Source organism: Neoarius graeffei, chromosome 7 (genome assembly GCF_027579695.1).
Source record: "Neoarius graeffei isolate fNeoGra1 chromosome 7, fNeoGra1.pri, whole genome shotgun sequence".
NCBI classification, from domain to species: domain Eukaryota; kingdom Metazoa; phylum Chordata; class Actinopteri; order Siluriformes; family Ariidae; genus Neoarius; species Neoarius graeffei.
In genome coordinates, this window is record NC_083575.1 from 11,863,271 (window position 1) to 11,879,676 (window position 16,406).

Consider the following 16,406-nt stretch of genomic DNA (forward strand, 5'->3'; position numbering starts at 1 on the left):
GCACTTGCAACACTGAAAAGACTTTGAATTAAAGAAGTACAGCCAGTGTTTGATATTTCAGTGAATAAAAATCAGACATGTAAAAAGAAACTGAATAAGTTTAACTCACATTTCATGGCACTAATTGGCAAGTTCAACTCCAAGCACAGGTCAACCATCACCGCTTCAGCACGTGTCACGTTCCGTGTCTTTTCATCCACAGATTTCGTAAAAAACTGCTGGATACCCCCAGATTTACTTTCCGCCTGACTCGCCATTTCAGCATACTCCATATGTTTTTTTTTTTTTGTAGTTGACATGCCGCGTGCAGTCATCGCGACCACCATGAGTGATGTTAATGTCAGTTCTACACAGTTTGCAGTGCGCGTATCCATTGCCCTTTTGACTGGGTGTAATGCACGGCCATTCTACCGTATCGAAAATAGCGCGAACAAATGCGCAGATTCCGCACGTCACACACAGCATGTGTGGTTGTCGTAAAAATAAATAGCCTAGCCGTGAATCACACATGGATTGAAAAAGTCGCTTGGACATTTAAAAACAACTCACTGGAATTTTTTAAGACTTTATAATAATTCCGTACAGAATAACACTGTTTGCTGTAACATCGCATTTACGTAACTTTTTTGTACAAAATACGGCCAATCCGTACTAGTAGGCATCTCTGTATACAAAACACTGTAAGAAAAGATCAGACGCACAGCTTGTGAACAGGCAAGGCAGGCAACTGCTTGGGGCCTCCTGGCCCAGGGGCCCCCCGAGAATCAGGGCCCGAGGGCTTATTTATTTTGTTTTTTATTGTTCTTTACCATTGTATTTTCACATTTGGAATTTAAAAAAAACTTTGGTTGCATACATTTTTTGTTGGTGTCAGATTATTTATAACATAGTGGTGATGAACACTGGTCAGAAGGGCCCCCTGGAGATTTTTGCTTGGGGCCACAACAGACTCTAGAATCGCCTCTGGAAAAGATGAACGTGGTCTCACTCTTGCGGTCCATCTCCATGTCATGTCCCTCCCCCTCGACCCTGTCCATCTCTCGCTGTCTCCCTCGATTCTGGCCATCCCCTCCCCACATCTTTCTCTACCCAGTCTCTCTCTCTCTCCGCCTCTGCCCAAGTGGCTTTTTATCAAGTTCTCCTGGTTACTGTAAAAGCTATTTTCATCTGCGAAACATTTCATAAGGAAGCTATCCTTTTCCGCATGCGAGGACTAATGTACAACAGATGGCAAAGCATTTCACACGCTACTGAGTCGAACTCCGCTTGTGCACAATGTGGAAATTAGACACGCATCACTTCTACACCATGGGTTGCCATTGGTATAGCTTGTTTTTACGTATTCTGCATTAGAGCTTCAGTGTTCGTAAAACTTTTCTACTTCACTTTGGAGCTTTTTCCAACTTCTTGTGTTTCCATTCAGGGTTTCACAAATGCACAAAAGTTTAAAAAATAAAATAAAATAAAATAAAATAAAATTACTGTGCGATGAGGGTTTCTACAGTCATATACTGCACTGCTTTTCTAGTTCTGTGGGTTTTGCATGAACCCCATGAATGATTTAAAAAAAGATGAAGCGCTAACTGCCTGGAGCAAAATTTGCACAAGTGACATTTTGACAAAACCACTGAACATCACACTGTATTGTGGGAGGAAGGGGAAAAAAAATAAATAATTTATAAAAAAAAAGCCGAACCACACCACAGATTTGTTTTTTTTTTTAAGAAACAGCTGCTGAGTTTTGTGCGAGTACGCCTTGATATTGTATGAAACACAGCAACGTTTAACAGGAGCTTATTCTCAGGATTGAGGTGAGGTGTGTTGATGTTACCTGTGTGCCAGACATACTGCACCCACACATACGTGCTGGCAGCGAAGAACAGCCACTGCACGGGGATGAAGAGCAGGCATATGATGTCAGATGTAAATGCCACACACACAAAGAACACTGAGAAAGCCTGAAAGAAAAGATGATTGACGGTTTATATAACTCAAAGCTTTCAATGTGATCGACTAACTAACGATCATGGTGCAATATTAAACATCACACACAGGTTTATTTAAAGATCACGAGATAAATCAGCACTTTTTATATAATGACCAATATATTTTTTTTAAATAAATAATGTATAATGGACATCTGGAAGAACATCATGCGGATGGAGATGCTCACCAGGCCCTGATATCTGAAGGAGTCATACACACTCCGGATGAAGAGCCAAAAGGGCCAGAGGTACTCGAACCGGAACTCCAGCACAAAGTCGGCCAACAGCACCAGCGCCCAAACCACCAGGAACTTCAGGTACAGGAAGGTGCTGAGAGACGAGAGACACACACAAAATTATAATCTGTCTGGAATTTAATTACTGAAAGAGACTGATTAAATGATCACCCTTTCTCACTAAAATACTGGAACGGTGCTCCAGAGCATTGCAGCTAGGGATGGCGAAAACTTAAAAAAAAAAAATCTTGACCGACCACCGAGCCTCATTAGCCAGTTAACCTACGAGTTTAAACAGGGATGCAAACGGATCCTTTTAGCGGATGCTGCCTTTTTCACAGCTGAATCGTGCAAAGATCCGATTTTTTTTTTTTTAGGGGGGGCGTTGGAGTGTCTGAATAATTTCATCAGAGTAAATTCTGTATGCTCAAAGAAAAGCAATCGGATCTGCACGATTCAGCCGTGAAAAAGTCGGCATCTGCGCCTTTAGTTTGTGTGGAGAGATATGATCTGCAATAACATGCCTTGTTGACTACAGACCGAAACATACTTTCAGAATACACTGGCCAAGGCAGGACTAAACTCGATGTGCCTTCTAATAATAATAATTTAAAAAAAAAAAAAAAAAAAAAAAAAAAAAACACACAACAGAATAGTAATTTGTAAGCTAAAAAGCCTGTGTCTACACTTTTTTTCTTTCGCCGAGTGGCAGCTGTGTTCAACTGGGGCGGGACATGACTGAATGGGTGTTTCTGATTCGTCAGCTGTCGTCCTTACACCGCATGGCACGCCCCAAGCGTTTACAACACAGAATTCCAAGTCCTCCGCTCCAAAATCGGCAGCTTCAAAACGATTTTTTTTTTTTTTTTAACCGACAACCAAAAAAAAAAAAATTAACCGGTTGACGTTGATTCGGTCAACCACTGGTCAAACGGTCATCGGTTAACATCCCTAATTGCAGCGCTACCAGAAGTTACTGTTGAGTAGTTTTGAGTTCTGACTTTTGATGAAGATACAGGGCTTGTTGTAATGCTCAATTCTGATTGGTTATGCTGACTGTGCAGCGCAGCAGAGCTCAACTATGAGGTCCTGGAAGTAGACCGCAGAAATATGGAGTGTGAATCAAACTACCTCTTGCTGCAGTTAAAAAAAAAAAAAAACAAAACCCATGGGATGGAGCAGGACCTGACCCGGCTCCTCCTACCTGGGCAGAGCTGTCCAAAGATGTGAAGACAGTTTCATAAGTGTGTTTAAATGTGTTGTGTTACGCTGTACAGAGTTGTGTGGGAGTTGGATCAGATCCAGCTCCACCTCCTGGGCTTTTTGTTCTGGAGTAAGGACCATCTCTGCGGTCTCGTATCTCGAAACTTGTCGTGAACCAAGATACTTCAACAACGTAAAAACAGGTTAAAAGCAGATGGAATGACATTCACATTGGACTATGTGAACAGAAGTTCTTTCCTGTTGTTTATTTAAAAAAAAAAAAAAAAAAAGAAGAGGTACACCATGTACACAGTGCATGAGTCATGACACAGTAATGGAAGGAGTCTCCAGTTACAACAGTCAGGAACAGTTACAACAGCTGTAACTTGAAATTTTCCACCACAGGACAGACAACTTTTGTTTCTCACAAGTGACATTTCTTTGGTCTGATTATCTCCAGGAGAGAGGGCAAAAACCAGAGATGTGTGAAGGAAAGACTGTTTATGGGCCGTTTCACAATCATGGCTGTCCTTCTGAACAACAATAACTCACTCTTGCAACTAGGTCCAGCAGGAATGTCTCTCATAAGTTCCTATAAATATGTTCCAGAGTCAAATGTGGGCTCAGTTTTGACCTTATGCTCATTTCATTAAATTTTACTTTAAATTCTTGTACTTATTTTACACAGTAAAATCTAAGAATAGTACGGAAGCCGTGAGAGGCCCTTCATATAATCTTTTTTTATTCACCTTGTTATTCCGAGATAACGACATAATTCAGGATCTCGAGAAAACACCACAACTAATTTGAGATCTCGAGAAAACAAAACAATTATTTCATGATCTCAGCTGGATCACTGTATCTCCGTCAGTAGAGACGAAGCCGGGCCAGTCTTCTGCGGAGGTGCCGCGGACTAATTTTGAAATTATCCCTTATTAAAAGACTTAATGCAATCTCTCCCTGTGTCAACCCCTGATCAAAATATTGCCTTATTAGGTGATCGATTATTCCAGACATTCTAATGACCAAAGTTGCGTCTATGGAGCACTTGCATGTGATGTCACAGCCAATCCAGATTGTGACAGACGCCATCTTGTCGGTCAAACGCCATATTTCCGCCTTCTACTTCTGCTTCTACCTTTTCTTCTGGAAAACCCTACTATATACAATTCTACTACAACGGCTGCGGCTACAAGCTCTCCCTACCTGTGCACGTTTATGTTTTTTGTGTGTATTTTTGCGTGTTGTTCGTCTGTACCGGACTTCAATATCCACTACAACCATATGGACTCACTGGACATTGGTTTCCAGCAGAAAATGACGGTTTGTAGCGATTTCCATCGCATGCACAACATTCCGGACGAGATAGCGAGACCAGCGGGGTCTCCGTGGATTGTTATCGGAAGCAAAGCGAAGGAGGCGGCGTCGGGAGCGGAAGCAAAAGCGAGGCTGCAGGCAGAGCGGCCTGTTGACTAAAGCTCAGAAAACAGCCACTCAAATCTCCACTGCAAAGCCTCTACCTCTCCAACGCCAGATCCATGTAAACAACACGGACGATTTGGAATTACAGCTGGAATTACCTTATTCTATAATCGGCTGGTCAGTGCTATACTCAATACTTAAAGGAACAGTCCACCGTACTTCCATAATGAAATACGCTCTTATCTGAATTGAGACGAACTGCTCTGTACCTCTCCGAGCTTTGCGCAACCTCCCAGTCAGTCAGACGCAGTCAGACGCGCTGTCACTCCTGTTAGCAATGTAGCTAGGCTCAGCATGGCCAATGGTATTTTTTGGGGCTGTAGTTAGATGCGACCAAACTCGTCCGTGTTTTTCCTGTTTACATAGGTTTATATGACCAGTGATATGAAACAAGTTCAGTTACACAAATTGAAACGTGGCGATTTTCTATGTTATGGAAAGTCCGCACTATAATGACAGGCGTACTAACACCTTCTGCGCGCTTCAGCAGCGCATTGATATCTGAGCTCAGATATCAATGCGCTGCCGAAGCGCGCAGAAGGTGTTAGTACGCCTGTCATTATAGTGCGGACTTTCCATAGCATAGAAAATCGCCACGTTTCAATTTGTGTAACTGAACTTGTTTCATATCACTGGTCATATAAACCTATGTAAACAGGAAAAACGCGGAAGAGTTTGGTCGCATCTAACTACAGCCCCAAAAAATACCATTGGCCATACTGAGCCTAGCTACATTGCTAACAGGAGTGACAGCGCGTCTGACTGACTGGGAGGTCGCGCAAAGCTCGGAGAGGTACGGAGCAGCTCGTCTCAATTCAGATAAGAGCATATTTCATTATGGAAGTACGGTGGACTGTTCCTTTAAGTGACTTACCCATCCAATGAGGATTGTTATTTTCTTGTTTACACGATGCCACATCTGAGTCGCTGACAAATCCTGAATTTCTGTAAAGATAACCGTCCAGAGATTTATAACCACGCGGTGCTTCACCACTGAACAGCGAGGGAAAGTTGATGAGGTAATTATACACATCCGGGTATTCCGCCTCTGCCAGTTCAAAATCCACTGACACGGTCGTGAAAACTACGTCCGGAAAGCCATAAGGGTCACTAATCTGTAGATTGTTTATTTTAGACATATATCTAGTTATCTGTTCGTTAGAAAAATGAGCCGTGTAGTCCGTCGGTTGAAATTGATCCATTCTGTACACGAGTGCAGCAGTATTCAGCTGTGTTTTTTACCGACAAGATGGCGTCTGTGTACTTTCCGGTCACCTGACTGCAAGATCTCTATACAGAATGAGAAATAGCCCCAAAGTCAGCATATCACAAGTCTCTTGGCGCACCTGAATGAACCATTTCTCAGCTGTTTACTCGAGATCCTGAATTAATTATGTCGTTATCTCGGGATAACAAGGTGAATAAAAAAATAAAAAAAAAAACGGATTATATGAAGGGCCTCTCTCGGCTTCTGTAGAATAGCCTTTTTTTTTTTAACCACTAACTAGGTTTTACTTTGGGATGTACAGTACCAGTCAAAAGTTTGGAAACCCCTTCAAATGCGATATTTTTTTTTTTTTTCCTACATTGAACAATACTGAACTCATCAAAACTATGAAATAACATATGGAATTATACGGTAAACAAAAAAAAGTGTTAAAAAAGCCCAACATGTTTCATCTTTTAGATTCTTCAAAGTCGTCACTATTTACCTTGATAACAGCTTTGCACACTGTTGGCATTACCTGATCCAGCTTCATGAGGTCGTCACCTGGAATGCTTCATAATTAACAGGCGTGTCTTGTCAAAAATGGAATTTCTTGCCTTCTTAATGCATTTGACACCATCAACCAGTAAAGAGTAAATAATAAATACAGTAAAGAGCCCTGTTCGACAACTGTAGTAATCCATATGTCAAGAACCACTCAACTAAATAAAGAGAAATAACAGCCAGTCATTACTTTAAGACAAAGTGTCTTTTAGTTAATTAAAATAAAGAAAAAAAACATCGAATTTGAAGGTGTTTCCAAACTTTTGACTGGTAAAGTCCCTTCATTTACAATAGAAAGATATTTAAAGCTAGATGCCCTTTCGATTTCATAAAATTGGTGACATTTAGTTCCCTCTGAAATTTGGTCATTGTGATGCGTTTATTTCTGCAATATCTCAAACCCCCCCAGGCCATGCTGTGGCTGGGAAGTTATTTAATTTGAGGGGATTCCCGAGCAAATAACGTGCACGAAATTGTGCAGTCAGGCAGACAGAGGAAGTTCGTGTGTGTGTGTGTGTGTGTGTGTGTGTGCGCACGCGCGCGCGCAGGTTTACCTTTGACCGTACACGGACAGTTCCATCATTCTGTCGCTAAACGAACAACGGATCACACCGAGGTGCTTGCTGACCGCCGATATTTATTAGTTTGATATTTCCTGCGTTTCCTTTCCTTCGTATATAACATAACGTCTTTTCTTCTCGCTTTCCGTTACTGTAGTCGCTCTTTCATGTTTCATTTGCACACTCACGCCCTCCATTTTTCTCTCCTGTTTCAAATTTGTATCCCGCAATGCCTTGTGCGAACGGGGAAAGCCCACCACGTCATGCATAATGTAGTATCTTGAATTGGGTCATGGTGAAGCAGGAAAAAATAGCAGAGAATTTAGGGCCACGTGGAGATAAATTCATTGTTATATTAAAAATAATAAAATTGGAAGTCTGTGACTTGAATTCAGGCTCAAAGTGTTTGTCATATGCACAGCAAGGACACGTCCACTTGGACAATGAAATTCTTAACATGACATTTGTGCATGGCAGAAAAAACAGAAAATACACACAAAAAAGAAAAAGAAGTCGGCATTCAAGAGCAGAGCGAGCAAACACGTCTGCCATGACGAGGGGTGCCATGACATCAAAAGCCACGTAGCTTTCGGTCCACTAAAGAAAAATAATTGGGTGTCGGGGGAAAATTCTTTTTACGACCTACACTTAAAATCTGAAAGGCAGTACAGCTTTACGAGGAAGTTACCTTTTTTTTTTTTTTAAATATAAAAAAAGTGATCCTTTATCCATCAAAAATGTCCTCTCCGGAAATCACTCAACATATGATGAAGTTTTAATGATTTTTTTTTTTTTTTTAAAGAAAACATTTGCCTCTTTTGAAACGAAATACTCTGTCACGGTAAAAAACAGGACTTGAAACAGATGTGAGACACATCTGCAGCAGAGGATCCCATGTGGTTGAAATGGGAGCCTGTCATAAAGCGTCCTCTCCAGAAAACCACAAGGATCGTCACCACTTCGGTCGTTATTACAGTCACCACCGTGTACCAACATCACTGCACAGAACCTGAAAACTTGTATTTAACATGAGTCACATCCCTTTTGACAGTTTTTCACTTTACATTTTTTACTCTTGTGGACTAAGAAAGTGGGTCAGTTTTAAACACACACTATATACACCTCTTCTCACCATAGTAACACACCCAGGATGTGACCTGTAGCTCTGAAACTCTGCACACTTCATTTCCATCTCAAGAGGTCATTTTTGGCAGCAGAGAAACACAAAGATCTGAGGTTTGATTTTTAGACTGACGTGGACCCGAAAAACATATTAATACATCATTAGATATCACGGGCGATTGCTCCAAGACAACGAGGGAGGCTCAGCCTCCTCTAAAAATGACGAACATCGTGTAGGATGAATTGCGCTAGGCTTATGTTATAGCCAACCTTATAACATTGCTATTTCAGATCCAGAATCATAGAAATATAAATGTGCTCAACCCAACTACAGTGCGAAATCATTCCCTTATAACTTTAATGTGTGCGTGAGTTTTTCCCCCTCGGGACAGCGCGATGCAGCCCAGCCTCAGTGGACTTCAATGGCATTTGGGAGCTCTGCGCGTTTCAATTTCAAAATGCAAGACGGTTATTGGACAAATACTGCGAAAACGCCTGCCTACGGACTCCGAGCCTCACAGTGGGAGGGACATGGCAAAGCTTTCCGCGAGGAGACTGGTGATTGGTGAAAGCAGCCGGATATTTTCTTTGATTGACAGCTCGTTTCAAATATAGACAGGCAGCGGTGAATTTCAGTTCAGTCCCATGCGGATTCACAAGTGGGGTGGTGTATTGTAAGAGATCAGCTTACATTTCAATTTCATTCATTACATACGGTTTCTACCGGCTTTTTTAGTTTGTATATATTTTCATTGTAAATAAAGTGTAAATATAGTGTTGTCAAGTTTGCTATCTTAGTTCCAGAAATTTCGTTTATTTGAGTGACTGAACTTGAGGGGGCTAGTCAGCTAGCAAGAAAGCTGCGCACGGATGCCAAGCATTGCTGATTTAATTTTGGCGAAGCCATTTGCCAGTCTTCCTTTCGAGGAAAAAATTAAAATTAAAAGAGCAGGGTAGACCAACGCCTCAAATTGACTTGGTGAAAAAGGTAGGGAATAATACTCGTTCCTTTCAGCTCTCCTGGTACGAGAAAGTGAATTGGCTAACAGCAAGTGACCCACATCAACAACAGTAAATAGGCTACTTTAGTAATATGTCATGGATGGACTAAAAATATAGAATCTATTTAAAATGTTTATGCTGAGTATATTGTATTGGAATATACATTTCTCTGGATATGAATTAAACACCGCTACAATTTGGAAAACATTTTTAAACAAAAACACAGCCGAGAACATTTCACACTACAGACCTGGATTAAAAGTGAAGGGTTATCAAAATTGTCAATAAAACATTTCAGTCAAAATAAGTAAAATATAGGGAAAAGTGTCATTGAATGAAATGTGTGGCACCCAGCTCTACTGATGAGGTTCCTGACAAAGAGCTGCTTTCAATAATGATCAATTTTTAAACATGCCACAATTTTAAAATATAAAATGTTAAAATATACCCCCCCCCCCAACACCACCATCAGGCCAAAAAAAAAAAAAAGTGCATTTCCGGTAACCCGACCGACCGAGAATTTCGGCGGCGAAATTGCCGACCGTAAAGTTATTACAAATTTCCCTCGATATTTTAGTGTAAGCGGCGTTAGTTTGTCATAATTTTTTGTTTCAACGCATTCAAGTTGTGAAAGAAACGATAAAAAGTAAAATGTTTCGCCACTTCTATCAGCCCTCCTACATAAACATGGAAGCGCACTTGTATACTGAAGGAGGAAGGCAAAACTGAGCCGAGGCGCCATTTTGAATCCTCATTCAAGGCTGTAATGCAAATTGCTTCCTCTTCAGTATACAAGTGCACTTCCATGGCAGGGAAAAACACTACGTTTTGCCGCCTATGTATTTATACAAATAGGAGTCATTCAGGATTCAGCCATGTTTTTGCTCGGTGTTTTTGCTCGACCCAAGTTCTACAGTAGGCTAGGCCATTTGCTTTTAATGGAAGTAGCCTAGGACGTTATTTTCACGTTATTTCTTGATAAGGTGTTTTCATGTTATTACATGAAAATATCATGAAATAATGTGTTATTTCGTATCATGAAATTACGTGATGTTATTACATAATAAATATATTGTAAAAACGTGATAACTTTAACAATATCTTTTCACGTAATTACTTGATTCTAAGCCAATTTTTTTTTTTTTGAGTGTGGCAGTAATACGCTTCCGTAGATCACAACTCGAACTCTTGCGATATTTTTTTTTATTCGTTTAAAGATTTAAAACACTTATTTTATGATGTGTGGTATAAAGGATTCTGTGCCAAAATACTATTTAAGATGTGTTAATTTTTTCGAACAAAATTATTAAAAAAAAACAAAAAAAAACCTTTTCCTATCTACCGACCTTATTTTAGTATTTCATGTTACCTGAAACACACTATTTTTTTTTTTTTTTTTGGCCTCATGTATATTGGACAGTAGGCTAATGGGCCAAAAGAACCTGTTATTTCACAGTTTGTGACACTGACAACAATCAGCCAGATCAGAGGCAAGAGTATGGGCAAAATTGATGTTTTTTCTTTTAAAATCTGGAAATATCGTAACCGACCAGCCTCCCCTGTTTGAAAGGCTACCAGCAGCCACTGTTAGATATATTATACACACACACACACACACCTATCCACATTCACTGGATCTGAGCAATTGCGCGCTCTGATTGCAGAGATGCCTACCCCAAATTTTGAATTTCAGTATTCTTGAAAACATTTTTTAGTATTTTGGAATGACTTTCAGTAACATTAATTTATGCGCATTTCCATTATAAAGAGGTGTATATACCAATAGGTTTAACATTTAAATTATTAAAAAGTAGTTTTGTGTGAATTGAATAAACAAAACACGAGCAGCCATCTCAATTGAATTTCCACTCAACAAATTTCTAGAGCATACAATATATCACATTTTTCTAAATACAATAGTGTTCCCTGTTTGCAGACATTACGGTTGACTACCAATCATTGGTATTGACTGTAACTCCTCAAAAGTATTATATTATATTGCCTGGCAAAATGTTCTACCTGTTAATGGATTCTAAAAAATTAAAAAATAAATAAATAAAAAATTCTTATTTCATGCCAGAAAGAGTCCGACATTGTTATCTTAATGTCCCAATATATATCCATGCAGAAACAGAGCCATTTGAAATCAGCTTCTATCGGTCTTTGAAGTTAAATAATAGCTAGAAAAGAAACAAATCATGCAAAATTAACTTTATAAAGAAAATCAAAACTATCAGTTGTTAATAACGTAAAAATTAACACAAGTCTTAACAAAAAACATTAATAGATCTAAAGTACCAACTTAAAATACCTGTTGCTGAACCTTCACATATGGGCACCGCTACTGGATCTGATCGAACAGTATGTGTTACAGGATCCACAGTCCGCACAGCGAGGGGAAACAGCTTTTCTGTATCATTGCTGCCATCAGTGGATATAGTAAATGGTGAACTTCTCATTAATTTGATCAATCCACCCCTCGTGTCTGCCGCCATCTCCACAATCATGGCTGTCGCCTTTGAACGCGAGCACTGAAATGCTTTCGCTGTGCCAGAGCCCTTGAAAGCGGTTTTCACTGCAGACGTTATCCCGTCCATGGCACTAATCGGCAAGTTTAACTCCAAGCACAGGTCAACCATCACCGCTTCAGCACGTGTCACGCTCCGTGTCTTTTTACCCACAGACTTTGTAAAAAACTGCTGGATACCCCCAGATTTACTTTCCGCCTGACTCACCATTTCAGCATACTCCATATGTTTTTTGGAGTTGACAGGCCGCCTGCAGTCATCGTGACCACCATGAGTGATGCTAATGTCAGTTCTACACAGTTTGCAGTGGGCGTATCCATTGCCCTTTTGACTGGGTGTAATGCACAGCCATTCTACCGTATATCGTGGGAGGAACGCCTGAGACCTGTGTTTCACTTGTCCCGATACTGAGCGTTTCATTTCCACTATTGAGAAGCAGCACCATGCGTGTGTGATGTCGAGCGAAAATAGCGCGAACAAATGTGCGGTATCTGCGCATGTCACACACAGCATGTGTGGTTGTCGTAAAAATAAACAGCCGTGAATCGCGCATGGATTGAAAAGGTCGCTTGGACATTTAAAAACAACTCACTGGAATTTTTTAAGCCTTTATAATACAGTAATTCCGTACAGAATAACACTGTCTGCTCTAACATCGTATTTACATAACTTTTCCGTACAAAATACGGCCAATCCGTACTAGTAGGCATCTCTGTGATTGGCAACTCTACTACTAGGATATCAGATCATATACCGTGAGTAAAGAAAAACAAAATGGCAGAGCACATCAAGTCAGATATATCTTTTTTTCTTCATCAAGTATTTAAAAGGAACAGAAATGGCTAAATAAAAGAATATAGTCATCGTCCCCAAACATCTCCTGTTCCAGCCCAGTCGGTGGCAGTAATGCACCTTTGCCAACCGCCAAAAAACGAAAAGATAATGGCAGAGCGTGTTACCGAACCAACCGAGGGCGAAATAAAAACTCTACTTGAAAACAAAAACACCAAAAAAACCACACAAAACAAACCAAAAAAAAATGGAAAGCAAGTATTTTGTGGTAAGAACGCATCTTTATTTTTCAAAAATTATCGCATTTTTTACAAATTGTTCCTTTCATTTCGCCGGTTTGTTTACATTCTAAGCGGAAATGATGTTGTCGGATGTTTTGTATAAAAGTTTTTATTGACCGAATTTGCAAAAAATACAAAATGCTTCATTTCTCAAAGTCCAGTGAATGTGGATAGAATAAAACAGTTGTTCCACTCAATCTCGTCGTACACAGCTTTTCGCTAACTCCGTGCTACGCGCCTCGTCGGCTATCAGCTCATGTACGACTCAATTTTGTGGAATAACTTAAAATATATGATGAATAATGTGTTGCGTAGACTACTTGTTTTTCCAAACCAGCAAGCGTTTACTTGAATACATTTTAAAGTTCAATGTGAGATTAGATATCCTGCCTTCTCTTCACATCACATCACTTTAACATGAACATTTCACCTTACACACATTTCACTTTCCTCATCTATGTTAAACCTGAAATGGAGCTTTTTACAGTGGTGTGTGTGTGCGCGCGCAACGCTCACATTCTCTCTTGCTAACGCTTGACTTCATTTGATTATCACTCTGAATTATCGGTTGTTTATTTAACCTGTTTGGCGCCAGACACAATTGCACTGATAACACGGATCACTGAGCTCAGCTATGTTCACAAGACAACATGAACACATGACGATAAGCAATATAGGGGAATTTATTAAAAAAAAAAAAAAGATTTAAAGCATCATTTGAAATATTGAACAAAAACACCACTTGTAGACATTTTAAATATTTTTTGGAAACGGCCCTTTGGTTAAGAAACACTGAAGTAATGAGTCATTTTTTAATGAATTCATTAATTAAATTGAAAAAAAAAAAATTATGACCGGTTCTTTAATAACGTCCTGATTGAGAAGTTGCTGTGGTACAAGAGGAATAAAACACCTTCGTATCAAAATAACCATCAGTGCAGTCACTGGAACTCCATTTGGCCACATGGGTGATTATCCCCCCCTCAAATCACATAACGTGTTGTGTTTAATTTCCACACACAACACAAGCGCAGGTTTAAAATGCACACTAGTTTTTTTTTTTTAAAGCAGTGCACTGAATATGTACATGCCATTACTCTCCGGGCGTGTTGTTGATGTACAGAAGGAGTCACGAATCAGTGACTGAAGTATGCCATCTTTCTGGCTCGACAAGTCTATCGTCATCAAGTGCATACAATGATAAAGTACAAAACAAAACACTTAAAATATTTTTCTTGATGTATACCCAGTGGCTTTGACTCACAGGTCAGGTGATGCAATGTGCAACTGTAGAAGGAGAAATTAAAAAAAAAAAGTCAACAAAAGAAAGGCGCATGTGGGGCGGGTGGGCGTTATACCGCCATCCTAAATATAATCATTTCAGCTGTATAACATGCTGAAATAACCAGCATTATTGTTTTCGCAGTCAAAATCCTGCTCTCTGATTGGCTGGTGAGCGGGTCTGTATCCTATGGTACGGACCCCAGTTACGGACCTCTGGCGACTCGCTCGTTCACAACAAACATAGTAGCATCTTTTGTCAACATTTATTTTTTTAAATAAGATTTATTTAGGGCGGCACGGTGGTGTAGTGGTTAGCGCTGTTGCCTCACAGCAAGAAGGTCCGGGTTCGAGCCCCGTGGCCGGCGAGGACCTTTCTGTGCGGAGTTTGCATGTTCTCCCCGTGTCTGCGTGGGTTTCCTCCGGGTGCTCCGGTTTCTCCCACAGTCCAAAAACATGCAGGTTAGGTTAACTGGTGACTCTAAATTGACCGTAGGTGTGAATGTGAGTGTGAATGGTTGTCTGTGTCTATGGTGGGGTTTACATTAGACCGTATCAGCGGATCATCAGATTAACGTTTTTAAAAACGATTCGCGTGTACACAGCAATACCAATACACAGATACGCTAATCACATGACTAATTAGACGGCACGCAAGTTGAAATGTGTTCTCCTCACCAGCTCGGCTCCGCAGGCATCCTGCGCTCCAAATCACTCCGCCCTGAACAGCGAGTGCCCTCTGGAGGGTGCGCACTCCGGCCCTGCGCAGCTCACAGAGCGCGCGAGTGAAGCGCACGAGCAGTGATTCGGGACTGAGCCGCTGTGTGTGAGATCCCAGTGCATATTGGGCATGCGCGTCACTTACCACTTGCAAGTGGAAGGATGGCAAGCCTAAAGACAATCATAACTACACAATGGGCAGTATTTGCATCAGTATTTGCAGTATTTTCATACTTTTATACTCTTTAATGAAAGGTGATACAAGGCGGAAGTCCGCGCCGTTTTTCAGCAGTCGCGTCACATGACCAACGCCAGCGAATCAGGAAGGTGGATGTCACAGTGACGTTGTCCAATGACGACGTCAGCTAGAGCTCAGCACAGCGTATCCGCGTATCCTCAATGTTTTCACAGCACCGGCTCACATACGAACTGGATTGAATACGTGGGCCCTGGCGGATTCCCGTTTCCCGGTGTTTTAACGTAAACGGACAGTGCATCCGCGAAGAAAACGAGACAGATACGGTCTAATGTAAACTTGGCCTAAGTGTCAGCCCTGTGATGACCTGGCGACTTGTCCAGGGTGTACCCCGCCTTTCGCCTGTAGTCAGCTGGCATAGGCTCCAGCTTGCCTGTGACCCTGTAGAACAGGATAAAGCGGCTACAGATAATGAGATGAGATTTCAGGAGAAAGCTAAAAACCTGTAATTTGCTAACACTGAGCAAAAACATGGCTGAATCCTGAATGACTCCTATTTGTATAAATAGGGGACTACATAGGTGGCAAAATGTAGTTTTTTTCCTGCCATGGAAGTGCACTTGTATACCGAGGAGGAAGCAATTTGCATTACACCCGTGAATGAGGATTCAAAATGGCGGCTCGGCTCAGTTTTCCCCTTCAGGCGCTCTCGTTTTCTGTTAGAATTTGGTAAAGAAAAAAAATTAATAATATTATTTACCAGCTTAAGGTCGGTCTGTATGGTGAAATACCGTAACCTCAGCCCAGACGGCCTTGGTCAGTGCTTTCAAGACCTCGGTCACGGTATTTCACGCTCCGGACCTCCCAGCTGGTAAATAACACATATTTAGTCAGAAGTGAACAACCAACAATCTTTCGTTGTCGAGTTATTTAAAATAATTCGGTGCCTCTGTAATATGAACAGATGTGATATGAATTACATGAAAAGAACAAGCTGACAGCGATTGCTTTGTTTCACACAAAATCTCACCTTTTAAACACCTAGTTTCACTTCTTTATCTTATTCCTGTCTGAGCAGTGTGCGCGCGCACCTCGGCAGCTTTCGTATGTCACATTTCCATGCCACATTTTATTAATGTTAAACAGTTTCCACCAACTGCCAAGCTGCGGTAAAGTTATTAATGTTTAATTTTTTAATGCACTCGCAAACTGTGTGTGTGAGAAAGTTTTGCATGTAAAGCCACCAA

At 40.8% G+C, this 16,406-nt stretch overlaps 1 protein-coding gene across 2 annotated transcripts in view; it reads right to left on the bottom strand.

Annotated features, from left to right (window-relative positions):
• maco1b (macoilin 1b) overlaps window positions 1–16,406 on the bottom strand; it is a 58,731-nt gene that overhangs the window by 32,411 nt on the left and 9,914 nt on the right. For both annotated transcript variants that reach the window (XM_060925271.1, XM_060925269.1), the window contains exons 2-3: window positions 2,174–2,315; window positions 1,832–1,958 (exon numbers count right to left, since the gene is read on the bottom strand). In XM_060925271.1, the coding sequence (XP_060781254.1) occupies window positions 1,832–1,958; window positions 2,174–2,315 (269 nt within the window). The remainder of the gene's footprint in view (window positions 1–1,831; window positions 1,959–2,173; window positions 2,316–16,406) is intronic.